This window comes from Trifolium pratense, linkage group LG6 (genome assembly GCF_020283565.1).
Source record: "Trifolium pratense cultivar HEN17-A07 linkage group LG6, ARS_RC_1.1, whole genome shotgun sequence".
Taxonomy (NCBI): domain Eukaryota; kingdom Viridiplantae; phylum Streptophyta; class Magnoliopsida; order Fabales; family Fabaceae; genus Trifolium; species Trifolium pratense.
In genome coordinates, this window is record NC_060064.1 from 15,308,216 (window position 1) to 15,324,273 (window position 16,058).

The 16,058-nt window shown below is 32.9% G+C and overlaps 2 protein-coding genes across 3 annotated transcripts; one reads left to right on the plus strand and one right to left on the minus strand.

The window, feature by feature from the left end:
* Positions 1-1,529: 1,529 nt before the first annotated feature.
* LOC123889212 lies at positions 1,530-7,979 on the minus strand. Its single transcript, XM_045938433.1, has 2 exons — positions 5,192-7,979; positions 1,530-5,149 (listed from the first exon to the last, which is right to left on the minus strand). The coding sequence occupies exons 1-2, from the start codon at positions 6,507-6,509 to the stop codon at positions 4,656-4,658; spliced, it is 1,812 nt and encodes a 603-aa protein (XP_045794389.1). The 5' UTR covers positions 6,510-7,979; the 3' UTR covers positions 1,530-4,655.
* A 1,806-nt stretch (positions 7,980-9,785) lies between these two features.
* LOC123892413 (protein STRICTOSIDINE SYNTHASE-LIKE 10-like) lies at positions 9,786-13,428 on the plus strand. 2 transcript variants are annotated; one of them, XM_045942199.1, is made up of 4 exons: positions 9,816-10,233; positions 11,754-12,017; positions 12,532-13,134; positions 13,193-13,428. In XM_045942199.1, the coding sequence occupies exons 1-3, from the start codon at positions 9,950-9,952 to the stop codon at positions 13,091-13,093; spliced, it is 1,110 nt and encodes a 369-aa protein (XP_045798155.1). In that variant the 5' UTR covers positions 9,816-9,949; the 3' UTR covers positions 13,094-13,134; positions 13,193-13,428. The 2 variants fall into 2 exon arrangements, with proteins under 2 accessions (XP_045798154.1, XP_045798155.1); XM_045942198.1 differs by having other exon boundaries at positions 9,786-10,233; positions 12,532-13,428.
* The last annotated feature ends 2,630 nt before the right edge of the window (positions 13,429-16,058 follow it).

Below are 16,058 nucleotides of genomic sequence, written 5' to 3' on the forward strand. Positions count from 1 at the left end.
AAGCTTATGAAAAAAGTTTATGCAAATAAATAATTTTTTATGTTAATTCATAAGTTTTTACGGACAAAAATTATATCTTTATAAGTTATTTTTTCATAAATTACCTACAAAACTTTATAATAATGCATAAAAGTTTATTTATTTGCATATACTGTTTTGAATAAACTCAAAAATAAGTCAATCCAAACAAGCCCTAAATGCATTTAACAGTTAGGTTCGTCAAATTTTTTAGTTAATAAATAAGTCTTTTAAATATCTAATTTGTTGTATTGTTATCCTTCCGATTAATAATGCGAAACATAATCTCTAAATACATTACATTAGACCTTTCAAATAATGTTACTCGACTAAGTTTCTAAGGGAGACAAACACTATCGATGATGTTGAAATTGAACTTCTAAACTTATCAACACTAGAACTGCATAAACCGCCTATGATGATAGATGAAGGGTGGAAATCATAGATTCACCTCTGACTAGAACATGAATTAGATGATGAAGGTGTGAAAACACAAGAAGGATGGTTGAATTGTGTTTTAAGATAAACTAAAACTTTTTCGAAGTCTTAGCTTAAGCAAAGATTGCAGCGGATAAATCAAAGTAAACACAAATCGAGAGTAGTCCAGTCTCCTTGCACTTTTATGGGAGTTCCACTATAATCACACAAGATTATAAATGCTCAAGCACACAACAAGAGATTTCTACACAATGCTCAATGTTGAGAGTACAAAAGTAAGTTTTAGAATTATCGTCTCCACAGGGACTAGTGTGATATTAAAAACCGTTCAACAATTACCATAATTTTAAGTGAAGTATTTAAAGTTTGTTTTGTTGTAAAAACTTGCAAAAGCATATAAATGTAAATAAAAATGTGATTAAAGATTCAGAGAGAAAAGGTTGTCGGGATTAGACTTCACTCTTTCACTTATATGTACGTTTCTAAAACATTCATATATATTTTAACTAATCATCAACATATCACGTATTGCTCACGGATGTTTCTGTGTCCAGATAACGACAAGAATCACGTTATACTTATTAATCCTCGATGTCTCGATTGAATAATTAATATAACGGCTAAATTGTATTATTTAAACTCCGATGTCTCGAAACATTTGAATAACACAACAGCATTAAGTTTCAATACAAAAGTGAATATTAAAAACCTAAATCTATGTCTAGAGTTTTAGGATTTTTAATAAGTGATTATCTTTTCCATTTGATTCAAAGTGAAATATGTCTATAACAATTCAAATCTTAAAGATAAACATGCAAATCAAAGATAACACTAAGTTGATGATAAATTAAAACATATATAACATGATTAAGAGTTGTACATATTTATGAATGAGCTACACCTAATCCCAACAACAAAAGATTTAGCCACTCATTATCATGGTGGTAAACTTACAAATGTGGAAAGAGGAACAAAGAGTGCACATCAATCCCTTGATCTCTCAAGTTGGATGGATCCACCTTCTCTTGCCTATGATCTAAGCTTAATTCTAATTTAATTGCTCTGTCTTTGAACTCTCTGAATTCTCTCAAGTTTGTGTGTGTGAGTGTAAGAATGACCACTGATTGCTTTTATAGGCTTTTTCTAATATATCACTTAAGTATGCAATTCCTTTAGTATTAAGAAAGCAAAACGGTGGTGTCTGCAACTTAACTCTCTGCTCCTCTTTTCCAATTGGACCGCATTGTTTCCTTTTTCTTTTTAAGCCTACTTGTAATTGTATCCTTGCACTTCTTTTTTGATCTATTAACACATAAATAAACATTAATCATAATATAATAATATGTATCTTATATAATTAATATATAATAGCTAAAACCTACAAAAGTAAGGGAAAATATGTGAAAATAGTTAAAATACTAATTTGCTAGTAAATACTAATATTTACAAATAGTTGAGGGTTTTACATCAAATGACTTATAAAATAAGTCAATAAGTGCTTAAAATGTATAGGTAAAATCACTGAAATTTAGCACTTATCAACTCTCCCCAACTTAGGACTTTGTTTGTCCTCAAACAAAAGGTAATATCAAAATATAGACAAGCTCAAAATTTGCAATCTCAAGAGTGGGTTTGTAATCAATCAAAGTTTGAAAATCTTCTTCTAGCATGAGTAAAGCAATGCCAACTAAAGACTAATCCTTAAAATATTCAAAGAAACAAAGCATGATCATGAAGTGATTGCTACGCCTAAGCAAAATTCTCAACATTCTTATCAAACAATTAAGATTCAAGTGTTATCACAAATTTCTCACAAATATATCACTCAAGGGCAAGTGTTTCACTCAATCCAAGCAATGTGCATGCAACAATTCAATTCAAACATTCATCCAAGCAATATAACAAAACATGCTATCAGTAGTGGATCACTAAGGACTTCATAAAGCTTGTAACGGGGCTGGGCTACAAAAAGTCATTGTTTTTCTATGGATTCAAAAAGCCTCAAGGATAAGAGAGCACAAAACCAGCATAATTTCATCTCATGATTCATTCACTCCCTTTCACTTTCCCCTTTTTCTTTTCTGGTGATTCTTTTGTTCCGACACTTCTTCAGAAAACTTATTTTCTTTTCTCATTTTTTTTTTTGAATTTCAATTGTGTCATACAACTATTTTTCAATTTTTTTTTTTTTATATTTTCAATCACCAATTCACTACTTTTTCAAACCAATTTATTTATTTTTCTTTCAACCTACTTCTCCCCAACTTGAATCTTGACATAACCCTTAATGAAATACAATTGCTCTCCTATCCTAAGACAAGGGTAGAGTAGTTGTTTTTCTATTCTTTTGGTTTCAGGGTTTATAAAACAAACAATTTTCAAAATTTAAGGCTCAAATGGGGACACAAAAGATCACTATCTCACAAGGTAGGTTAAATTTGGCCAAGTAGTTATCACTCAAAAAGAAACAAGGCCTTGATCATATCCACAACATCAAACATATTAATGACAGCAAGATTAAGTTAAAATCAAATGAGCATACACAATTGCCGGCTCTCAAATATTTATGTAAACAATGGAAAGTTCACACATTCTCACCCGGCTAGATTGGATAACACAAGCTTCAATCATGTTCAACAAAAATAATGAGAATCATCTTAGGACAAACAACACAATTCAAGAACATGTTAAGTTCCTAAGCATATTTCAAACATTAATCAAAAGTTGACATAAAGCTCTACAAATCAAAATTATCATGTTTGCTCATTGGTTTACCACAAACCTGTCTTTCGGATCTTAAAAAAAAAACATGTGAGCTTGTTTTCAAAAAGTATTCACAATATTCACAATAGTAACTACTTACTAATATAATATAAATTACCAAATGTCATTTAATTCAACAAAAAAAAATAAAATAAAAAAAAAAAAAAAAACCAAGTACCACATGTTCAGAGTACATATTCAAAATTTCACAAACATCATGAATCTAACATATTCAAAATTAGTCAACTGAAATTAAAGACTGAATTAATAATAATAAAAACTGTAAAAGTTCACTGGGATTGGCGTGCTTTAAGCTCCATGCTCTCCTCCATCTTGCTCATTATTATCTCCAACTTCAACATCATTTTGATGAGCTGCCCCCTCCAGTACATGTGGACTGACCCCAGGCCATTTAACAAATGCAGCAAAGATCTCAAGTGTAGGCCGAGCAAAAGGAATTGGTGTGCCTTGCTGCATATGCATAATCATGAATGCACTATGAAATGGCATTATTCAGCTTCAATGGAACAATAACTCACTGACCTCAAAAGTAACTAGAAGCATTCATGATAGTGTCCATCACAATTAAAATGAGCTAGCAACCTCAAATCTATCAGTAGCAATTTTTCTAAGTAATCAACATTTAGACTCACAAGATTCTAACCACAAATTCAACATGTCAATACCAAGCCACAGTTCTAACTACTTATAAGTTCAAATTCATGTGACAAGAGAGAGTACTGCCCCTTAGTTCCAACAAAGCACAAAAGTAATATGAGTTTCAATAAATGATTAGAACTAAGAATCTTATAGAAACATCATTAAGAGGACTCATATGCAATCCAAAGTTGAACATATTAACAAGGTAAGCTTTTAAGAATAGCAGGGCAGCAACAAAAACATAATCAACATTCAATCTAAGAGAAAACAGTCCTTGACATAAGTCCATAATTTAAAAGGTATCATCTACTTCTCACTAGTCATGCTTCAATTTAAGTAAAACAATTCTAGCATTCAGCAAGGACAATTCAAAGCAAAGGGTATGCAGTAAAACTGTGCAAAGATAGCATATCAGCCTTATGTTAGGAGAAAAAGGTCCACAGAGTTTACCATGTTGAGCTTGAGAGTTTCCAAACACAGGAGTCAATTGTGGTTAAATGAAAACTAAAAAAAATAAATAAAAAATTAAGACATGCACAAGCTAGATATTAGATCTTTCAAAACAAGTTTCACTAACCACAGTAGCATAACCTGAATTTATATGATATTGAACACAAAATAGTCATGATGGTTCAACTTTGGCTCATTTAAAACCTTTCAAAACATGCCTAAATATACTAAATTTATAAATTGCAAAAATTAAATAGTAATGATAGAAAATTGGGTTGCCTCCCAACAAGCGCTTCTTTAACGTCATTAGCTTGACGCCTGATATGTTAGGGTGGCCAAAATGAAACGGAAACCACATCATTCTTTTGCTTCCGTTGAATAGGGAGAACTTCCATGAACTTCTGATATGGATGATGCGGAGTCCATTCTCTCCCCAGCTGATTTTTATTGAACAAGGCACAAATGGATTCTATGACTTCATCAATTTCGGCCTTGTTAACTTTAACCCTCTCTTGGTTATTTTCTTCTTGTTTTTCAACTAATTTCACTTTTTCTTCTCCCTCATCTTGATCTTTCACCTCAACAACAACTTTCTCTAATTTTTCATTTTCTTCAATGACTTTCTCCTCAATGACTATTTTCTTGGTAGGAGCAGGTGGGTCAGAAAGTTTTGTTTTATAAGGACTATTCATACTAGTTCCTTCCTCACTAAATGATTTTTCCACATTGTTTTCAAACACCTCTCCATTTTCTTTCTCACTTTTTTCATTTTCAACTAATTCTCCCTCTTTATTCTTTTCTTCTATTTTCTTCTCACTTACTTCTTTCTCCCCTTCTGGTTTTTCTTTCAACTCAACAACATCTTCTTTCTCAGTTTCTAAATTGTCACCAATCACTTTATTGCTCCTACTTGAAATGGATTTGCAGCGTTCCTTCGGGTTAGTTTCAGTGTTGGCAGTAAACGTTTTTCCTTGTGTATTGGCCATCTGCTTAGCTATCTGGCCAAGCTGATTTTCAATATTCTTTATTGCTGCAATGGTGTTTTTCTGGTGAGCAACGTTGTTGAGATGATGTTGATGCTGCTCCTGCTGATGGGAAATAGTCATCTCCATAAATTTGTTCAGGTTTTCCTCCAACTTTGAATTCTGATTTTGTTGAGGAGGATTCTCGCTGTATGGTCCTGCATCTTGTCTCCACCCCTGGCCATAATTTGGATTGTTTCCTCTTTGATAAGCAGTGTTGCCTTGATATTGCCATTGTCTTTGTTGATTTCCCATATAGTAAACTTCTTCATTCAATGAGGGACAATAACCGGTGGGATGGTCTCCATTGCAAAGCTCACAATAAGCAACCTGTTTGTGTTTACTCGGCACTTCTTGCATCTTCATTATATGTTGTGAAAGTTTTGACAATTGCTTTGTAAGCTCTTCTACCACTTGAGCCAATAGTTTATTCTGAGCTAACATTGCATCTGTTGCACCGAGTTCAATGATTACTGCTTTTCTTTGCGAAGGATTCCGGTTGTATTCACCTTGATGATCACTGAGTGCCATCTTCTCAATGATAGATATTGCGTCTTCAGCACTCTTTGACATTAAAGAACCACCTGCAGCTACGTCTAAGAAAAGTTTTGGCTGATGTTGAAGTCCGTTTCGGAAGAAATGAATTTGAGTAAGATCATCAAAATCATGGTTATGACATCTTCTCAACATAGACTTGTACCGTTCCCAAGCTTCGCAAAGTGTTTCATTGGACCCTTGTGAGAATACAACAATAGCGATCTTGGCTTCCATGAACTTATTGTGTGGAAAGAACCTGTTGAGAAATTTCTCCTCGAGTGCGTTCCAGTCGGTCATAATCTGAGCCGGTTGGTCCAAGTACCAATCTTTTGCTTTCCCGGTCAGTGAATGAGGAAACATTCTCATGAACACATTTTCTTCTTCTGCTTCAGTTGCTCCGAGCGTATCAGCAATCTCATAAAACTTGACAAGATGATTATATGGATCCTCATGGTCTAAACCTGCAAAAGGGTTAGTATATAAGATTTGAAGGAGCCCAGGTTTTATCTCTATTTGTCTGGTATTTTTCAGAGGTCCGACAATGTGGGCTAGCCGTCTTGTACTGTTGTGACAAGGCATTACGCCACCACCTTTGTTGTTGTTATAGCCATGGTCAGTCATGGTTTATGTCACTTTGGAGAATTTGAAACACAAATAGCTAACAAGAAGAACTACTTTGTCTAGCAAAGAGGGGTTAGGATAAAACACACAGATTATATACAATATAAACAAATATGTACAAATACACTTAAAAGAATATAAATTGTTGCAATACTCCAATATCTAAACGCCAGTCCCCGGCAACGGCGCCATTTTGTTGAGAGTACAAAAGTAAGTTTTAGAATTATCGTCTCCACAGGGACTAGTGTGATATTAAAAACCGTTCAACAATTACCATAATTTTAAGTGAAGTATTTAAAGTTTGTTTTGTTGTAAAAACTTGCAAAAGCATATAAATGTAAATAAAAATGTGATTAAAGATTCAGAGAGAAAAGGTTGTCGGGATTAGACTTCACTCTTTCACTTATATGTACGTTTCTAAAACATTCATATATATTTTAACTAATCATCAACATATCACGTATTGCTCACGGATGTTTCTGTGTCCAGATAACGACAAGAATCACGTTATACTTATTAATCCTCGATGTCTCGATTGAATAATTAATATAACGGCTAAATTGTATTATTTAAACTCCGATGTCTCGAAACATTTGAATAACACAACAGCATTAAGTTTCAATACAAAAGTGAATATTAAAAACCTAAATCTATGTCTAGAGTTTTAGGATTTTTAATAAGTGATTATCTTTTCCATTTGATTCAAAGTGAAATATGTCTATAACAATTCAAATCTTAAAGATAAACATGCAAATCAAAGATAACACTAAGTTGATGATAAATTAAAACATATATAACATGATTAAGAGTTGTACATATTTATGAATGAGCTACACCTAATCCCAACAACAAAAGATTTAGCCACTCATTGTCATGGTGGTAAACTTACAAATGTGGAAAGAGGAACAAAGAGTGCACATCAATCCCTTGATCTCTCAAGTTGGATGGATCCACCTTCTCTTGCCTATGACCTAAGCTTAATTCTAATTTAATTGCTCTGTCTTTGAACTCTCTGAATTCTCTCAAGTTTGTGTGTGTGAGTGTAAGAATGACCACTGATTGCTTTTATAGGCTTTTTCTAATATATCACTTAAGTATGCAATTCCTTTAGTATTAAGAAAGCAAAACGGTGGTGTCTGCAACTTAACTCTCTGCTCCTCTTTTCCAATTGGACCGCATTGTTTCCTTTTTCTTTTTAAGCCTACTTGTAATTGTATCCTTGCACTTCTTTTTTGATCTATTAACACATAAATAAACATTAATCATAATATAATAATATGTATCTTATATAATTAATATATAATAGCTAAAACCTACAAAAGTAAGGGAAAATATGTGAAAATAGTTAAAATACTAATTTGCTAGTAAATACTAATATTTACAAATAGTTGAGGGTTTTACATCAAATGACTTATAAAATAAGTCAATAAGTGCTTAAAATGTATAGGTAAAATCACTGAAATTTAGCACTTATCACTCAAGCACACAACAAGAGACTTCTCAATCTTAAGAATGAAATAAAGTTTGTTATAATAATACAAAGCACTAATGAAACCTTGAGGCTAAAATACAATGAGTAGAAACGGACTTCAAAGTATTTTGGATGTGAATGAAATTCAAAGGTTCAGAGGATGAGTGCTCGTATTATCAGAGAGAGTGCGCAATGGATAGTGTGCGCGTGTGATACGAGTTCATGATGAAGTGTTGAAAATATAGTTCAAAGAGTACGTTCCATGTGAATATGACCGTTGTGCAATGACCAGGTAGCCAGTTAACATTTTCTTGGCAGTCTTAAGATGAAAGCAACGTGACATGCCAAAGTGGTAGTGGGGTTCCTCTACTTTGTCAATACAGAAGGTGTTTATACCAAACAAAGAAACTTTCACAGATTGACTTCTGTGTTTACCAAACATTGGAATAAGGTTGATAAGCTTGATTATCCATTTGAATTGCTTATACCATTCTTGAGTAAGGTCCTTGTAATTTGGCTCCAACGTTCTCTGAATTTGACTGTCATGAAAGTAACTTTTCATTACGCAGAGAACTGATCATCTTCTGAAGACTTCTTGCTTCTGAGTCACTATAGCTTCAGAGTCAAAATTATTTCAGAACATCCTTGCTTCTGAGACCTTATCAGAGCATGCCTTTTCAGAGCTTGTTGGTTTTCTTCAGAATTTAAGATCATCAGAATTTGCTTATAATGGTTCTGCACACTAGATTAAGAAATTAGTACTACCAATTGTACATTTAATACTTATTGTTATCATCAAAACTTTATAGATTTAAAACTTTGAGCTTTAGAACCAATTTTATTCTAACAGATGACTCTGACTATTGGATGCGATTAGGGTGGTGTTAGGCTCTAACACTCAAATTAGTGTGTGATCAAGATAAAATATTCAATATTCTATCATTTGATATCATGTTTAATTAATTTTAAGCAAATTTAAATATCGAGTTAAGTTTGCCTAATAGCTATCGGAGAGAACACAATTTTTGGGCACTAATGAATATGTGATGTTATTTGAAATTCATAAAGTTGACATCATATTCACACGGATTGTATGCACTTAGAGAGATTCTATGATTGTATTACAGTTAATTATATTTAAATTGTTTAGTTAAAATCAGAAAGTTCATATTTTCAGCTCGATTTAATTTTTAAAAAGCTAAATTAGCCCATTCAAATTGGCACCAGAGAGAATCGAACCTCAGACCTCAAGAGAAACACACTCCTAGGTCCCAAGCCAATACCAATGAACCAACCCAAATGGGTTTCAACTCGAATTTTATATTTAAAAATAATTAAAATTTGGTCTTAAAATTTATACTAGGCAAATTTGGCTGACCTTGCCAAATCCATCCAATTTAACCCAAAAATATTGGGTTGAGTCAGCTAATTAGGTGAATATGAATTTTAAAAATTCCATAAAAAAATTTGGGTTCCGGTTAAAATCAGACTCAACTCAAAAAATTAAGGAATCTAATAATGTTATACGGTTTTTTAATTTTTTTTTTTACAAAAATACTAAAAGTTTTTTCGTTTGATAGTTAGTAAATATTTTTCATAGTAAAAATAAGTTACACCATATTTTAAGAAAATAAAAAGATACAATAATTTTTATAAAAAAAAAACGATGATTTATTATTTAGTTATTTAATATAAAAAAAAACAGAAAAATCATTCGAGTAAATCAGAATCCAACTCAGAAATTAGTAGATTTATCCGACCAAATTTTGATCAGATCCACGTGCGTCCTATCTACTATCTAGATGTACTTACTCTTCTGAACAGAACAAAATTAAGTTGTTGCACTTTCCTTGGTAGGATCATCATAGTCGCTTGTTTCAAGTAAAAAAAAAACAAACAGAAACAAACGACACTCTCTTCTCTTTATTACTTCGGTACCACTTTTCCTTTTCCTACGCTTATCTTAAACATGAACTCAAAACTAATTGTTGTTGCAACTTTTCTCGCACTCTTCGCCATAATCTATTCTTTATTCGACCCAAAATACCTCTTTACACCTGTTCACATTCCTGGATCCAAGGACCATCTTCATACTTCTCGTTTAATTAACGTCACCGGTGCTGTTGGGCCGGAAAGTCTTGTTTTCGATAGTCACGGTGAAGGTCCGTACACCGGTGTTGCTGATGGTCGGATTCTGAAGTGGGAAGGAGAAGAACGTGGTTGGATTCAATTTGCTGTCACAAGTTCCGATAGGTATTAAATTTTACTATGTTAGTAGCAATTAAGTGTTTAAATTTGTTAGTTAACAAATAATTCGCTTATTATTCTGACTTGTTGTACCTTACTCTTCCGTACTTTGCATGGATACGTGGTTACTCTTTCAATTAATCTGCTCTGAAAGGATAACTGTGCCACAAGTTAGAAACTTACCTATAAAAAAAAGCTAACTTGTCTGTGTACTATAGATAGTAATTTACAAACGCGAAACTTAAAAGACCTGAAATGTATTTGGTGTAACTGTAGATGTTTCCACGTTTCAAAGTTCATTTATTACTACTATTTTTTGTTTTTTCTTTTTAAGGTTTATAGTTTGTGGATATTTAATTTATAGTTTGTGGATATTTAATTGAGATAGTTGATTTTTCGGAAGGTGGTTGAGTAGCTGTACTCCTTTTTAATTGGAAAATGATAGGTTTTGTTATTGAAAATGATTTGTACTTGCTCTTTTTCTACTATATTGAGTTTTAGGAGTTGGAACTTAGTTTTATAACTAAAATCCTTTAGGAAAAGCTATAAAGTAAGCATCTGCGGAACATAATTGAATATCCTAACACCGGAATGCTAGAAATACTAAGACCATTTGTGGTGGTAACTTACCATTTGGAACTTATACTTATTATGTTTTCACTTATTTATAATGTACAGTATATTAGTAAATTATAAGGGTGTGATTGATTTGATAAAAAAATAAAAGTCTGGACAGAACAACTTCAATTGTTCTTTGTTTGATTTTAAAATTGTTCCTTACACTGTTCAATACTTTGAACGTTTGTACTGTTCTACCTTGTCAGTGCTTACCTTTTGCAAATCAAGCGGACCCTAAGAATGTAAAGTTCACTCTAACTAACACTGTATCACAAGGTTGGTCTTAAGTTAGTCTTAATTTTACTCTCACTAACATAATGTGCACAAGGTAGATAATTGAGTCTTTTAAACACGTGGCGAGGGGATCGGTCTTAGATATGAAAGAGTGTCTGTTCGGTGAGTGTCAACCCCTTGGATAGATCTCAATACCTCGAAATTAGTCTCTAACTCCGGTCGCGGATGCCAGGGATCACCCTTATTTTTACTCTTAATTTCATGTTTCACATGTTATATTTTAAGACACTTAAGAGTTAGGAGTTAGGACCAATGCTATGAGCTAATTATTCCCTATATGAAGCACACTGGGCTGTAGGAACTACTGAACATAGATGATTTTTTTCAACTAATTTGAACATGAAGGGAATGAAGAATAGTGTTTTCCTTACACGGGATTATGTACATTACAAACCTTATAATTCTCAATTGTGAAAACTTGAGATATGCGCTAAGAAACTGATCCTTATGTTAGTCCCAATTGCTTTGAATGAAACTCTGCCTGGTAGGTTTTGCATGATGTGCAGCAAAGTCATATGCTGATTATTTTGTTTGAATGTTGTGACATTAGACCTAACTCATAACTATTAAATTTTTCTGCTGAATTCAATGAGTTTTGTTGTATGATTTTCAAGGTCGGAATGTGTTCGTCCATTTGCACCAGAGTTGGAGCATATATGTGGGAGGCCACTAGGTCTAAAGTTTGATAAGAAAAATGGAGATTTGTACATTGCTGATGCCTACCTTGGCCTCAAAGTAGTAGGACCTGAAGGTGGTTTGGCCACCCAGGTAGTAACAGAAGCTGAAGGACAGCCCTTTTACTTCACCAATGACATGGACATCAGTGAAGACGAAGATGTGATTTACTTCACTGATTCAAGCACAGTCTACCATAGAAGGTAAGTTCACCAACTTTGTCTGCATTTTGTAAGCACTAAATTAACTGCATTGCTATTGAGTAGGAAAAATTACGTAAAAAATGTGCATCAAAATAAGTTACACAGTGTGACTCGTACACTTTAGCATTTTCCCTTATTAAATAGTCCTTATGATGTTAGACTGTCACTTCGGAGTACGAATTGAATTTAGAATTGATTCTTGCATGTTAGGTCACTGAAATTGATATTCCCTTTGTAAGATCATCCTGGTTTTAGAATTATGAACCATGTGGTACACAAAAATTTCTTAGGAAGTATGAACCACTTGTTTAAATGAGATCAAAACTTAATTCTTGAAGAAAATAATACCAACGAAAACTGTGCTTTTCTCTTAGGCCTATGTCGCTAAATGTAAGAATTTGAGGACTTATTCCTAGAAAATACTTATGAAACCAAAAACTATAAATATAACTGAAAAATATAAATATTCTTATGAAGAAATTTTGATCTATATGCTGGTAACGTTTGTTTGCAGGCAATTTATGCTTGTACTTCTTAGTGGAGACAAGACAGGGCGGTTAATGAAATACGATAAGTTGACAAAAGAAGTGAAGGTCTTATTAAGTGGTCTTGCTTTTCCCAATGGTGTTGCGTTAAGCAAAGATGGTTCATTTCTTCTAGTAGCTGAAACCTCGACTCGCAAGATTTTGAGGCTTTGGCTTCATGGACCTCATGCTGGCCAAGTTGATACTTTTGCCGTTCTTCCAGGTTATCCAGACAATGTAAGGAGAAATTCAGAAGGAGAGTTCTGGGTTGCTTTGCATGCCAAATACACTCCTTTTGCAAAGTGGACTGCTGCAAATCAATGGGCTGCTAAAGTTTTGTTAAAGTTTGGCAACTTCAAGCAGTTGCAAAAGTCGTTGGCGCAGAAGCCTCATGCTGCAGCTATAAAGCTGAGTGATGAAGGGAAAATATTGGAAGTCTTGGAAGATTGTGAAGGGAGGACCTTGAAGTTCATTAGTGAAGTGGAAGAGAAAGATGGAAAACTTTGGATGGCATCAGTGTTAATGCCTTATATTGGTGTTTATAGTTTATAAGAATGCAACGCGTAAAATAAGTTTCTAGTTCTTGACTTATAAGTGTTTATTGGTTTATGGAGGAGTTAAATGAGATAATAAAAGTAATTGAGTTAAATGAGTGTTTATTTCGACTTTTTTTAGTCATTCATGCAGATTGTGTAGGATTATGAAATACTGAGAGATTGATAAGTCAAGTTTTATAAAATTATAGTTTGTTTCATTGATAAAGGTAGATACACAAGCAGTTGTGGAGAATTCTTGGTGGTGGATTAACTTCATGGTGTGTTATGGCATGGTTACATTCAAAACCAGTAAAAATATTTCAAGGAATGTTGCACTATTTTCTTCTATAATACTTACTTCTATGGTGGCAAACCACAAGAGAAAAGGAAAATGATTTAGTTTTAATTTGAGTTGAAGAAACAATTCATTTGAGTCAAATTTAGGCATGGCCTTCTTTTTTTTTTTTTGAAACATAGGCATGGCCTTCTTATAATTGATTCTTGGGTTTTGGAGAAATTTTTTGAAGAAGTTTCTTATGATGGTTCAGAAGATATTTTGTAGTAAAATTTTACACTATTAGAAGATATTTTTTGATAGAATTTGCACTACCGAAAATTATCTTCTGATGAACGGAAAGGACATAGGGGGGTTCTGATAAATTTAAGAGGGTGAAGAACAACCGTCAATTTTTATTTTCACACTCGAGTATGTGTTTTTCTTTCTTTTATCTTTCTTTCTCTCAAACCAAACACTCCCTTAATCAAATTTTCCATAGATAATTAAGATGAGATTATGCATTAAGGAAATATCTTCTTTCTCTTATATCACACTTTCTTCATGATGTTTTCATATTGGGAACTAATTCAAAATGAGTACCGTAACACACCATAGAGTAAAACGGGTGTGGTTATGGTGCATAAGCCCAAACTTATGCACCATGCATAAACTTGCTTCCTACACCCACCATATTTGCTTCCTACACCAAAAGTCAACAAAAGTTCAGCCCAAGCCCAAAATTAGGCAATCCATTACTCGCGCGCCCCCCATATACTACCCCATTACTTGCGCCCCCCCCCAATTTTTTTTTCCTTTTTCTCCTAGATTTCTTGTGAGCCCCCCAATTTTTTTTCCTCCCCTAGATTTCTAGCGCGCCCCCAATTTTTTTCCCTCCTCCAAACTTCTAGCGCACCCCCCCAAATTTCTAGCGCGCCCCCCGTTTCCAATTAAATAATAACTTTTGTTCCTTCAAGTATATATTATAAAAATTCATTTTTAATTAATTTTCGTCATACACCCCCTCGAAGCCCAACATAATAACAAATGGTTCATGTATATATAAAGCATACTTGTCAAACATACAATTTAATTTTAAGTTTTATCAATCATAATCACAATATAAATAAAATTTCATACATTAATTACATATATATATATATATATATATATATATATATATATATATATATATATATATATATATATATATATATATATATATATATATATATATATATATATATATCGATTTTTCTTTACAATAAAGAAATGATCGAATCCAATATCTCATGCATACTATCCAAATTTTTTTCAACTAAACTAACCCTAATTGCTTTATATGATTTTTTGCTTTATGTAACATGGTTTTGTAAAATGGTTATGTGATGTTTTACTTAATAACAATGGTTTCAATGTATAACATCTTGGCACTAATGCCCATATGAAACCATTTAACTAAAATAATGGTTTCAGTGTATAACGCTATGAAACCATTTAACTAGACTAATGGTTTCAGTGTATAACATCTTGAAACCAAATAACAAGACTAATGGTTTCAGTGTATAACGCTATGAAACCATTTAACTAGCATAATGGTTTCAGTGTATAACAGTATGAAACCATTTAACTAGACAAATGGTTTCAGTGTATAACATCTTGAAACCAATTAAAAGGACTAATGATTTCAATGTATAACATCTTGGCACTAATGCTCATATAAAACCATTTAACTATAATAATGGTTTCAGTGTATAACAGTATCAAACCATTTAACTAGACAAATGGTTTCAGTGTATAACATCTTGAAACCAATTAACAAGACTAATGGTTTCAGTGTATGACATCTTGAGACTAATGCTCATATAAAACCATTTAACTATAATAATGGTTTCGGTGTATAACGTCATGAAACCATTTAACTAGACTAATGGTTTCAGTGTATAACGGTATGAAACCATTTTTGCTGTGGAATGGTTTCAAAGAGTTGTTCTCCAAAAACATATTTAACCCTTAATAAAAATTGTGAAATAAATTTAAATTTTTAAGACGATATAAAACCGAAGAGAGTGGGGTATCCCCAACCGTTCCAAATAATTCAAAATACCCTAAATAAAATTTTGGGAAAAATTTATTAATATCTTATATTTATAAAAGCATATTTACCTCATTTAATTAACTAAAAATAGTTCCAGGTCTCAGAAAAATACCAAACTGGTCCCAAAATTCTCAGAAATTTATTTACTATTTTTATGTAAAAATAATAAAAAAATTTGGAGTCTCCTTGGCACCGCACGCGCCCCCACGCGCCGCCAGTGAGAGTGGGCGTGAACGCGCGTCACTGTTCATCATCTTCCTCAACCATTTTCTGCAGAAACGGGTCACGATGACCCGGTTCGTCGACCCGGTTCGTTCTCCCTCAATAATAAACGAAATTCGACGTTCTTTATACCGTTTTGATCGTCGTTCGATTTTATGAATGTTTCCGGTATTAATTTTCGAAATCGGTGATCGAATCGCATGTAAAATGTGGCCGAAATTGAGCAAGCAAAAATATAAAGTTCTTTAGTTATGATTATTACATGTGTAAAATCATCTGATGGCTGTGAATGACTTATGCACCATACATAAGAAAATGCTTATGCATATTAACTATTGCCAAAAATATGAATAAAACATATTATAGATATATAGGAACAAAACAGAA

Excerpts from the sequence above, each read along its gene's own strand:
- LOC123889212 (XM_045938433.1), bottom strand. The coding sequence starts at position 6,509 with ATGACTGACCATGGCTATAACAACAACAAAGGTGGTGGCGTAATGCCT. Across the intron at positions 5,150-5,191 it reads TTTAGAAACTGAGAAAGAAG|TAAGTGAGAAGAAAATAGAA; the intron begins ATGTTGTTGAGT and ends GGGAGAAAGAAG.
- LOC123892413 (XM_045942198.1), top strand. The coding sequence starts at position 9,950 with ATGAACTCAAAACTAATTGTTGTTGCAACTTTTCTCGCACTCTTCGCC. Across the intron at positions 10,234-11,753 it reads GCTGTCACAAGTTCCGATAG|GTCGGAATGTGTTCGTCCAT; the intron begins GTATTAAATTTT and ends ATGATTTTCAAG. Across the intron at positions 12,018-12,531 it reads AGCACAGTCTACCATAGAAG|GCAATTTATGCTTGTACTTC; the intron begins GTAAGTTCACCA and ends GTTTGTTTGCAG.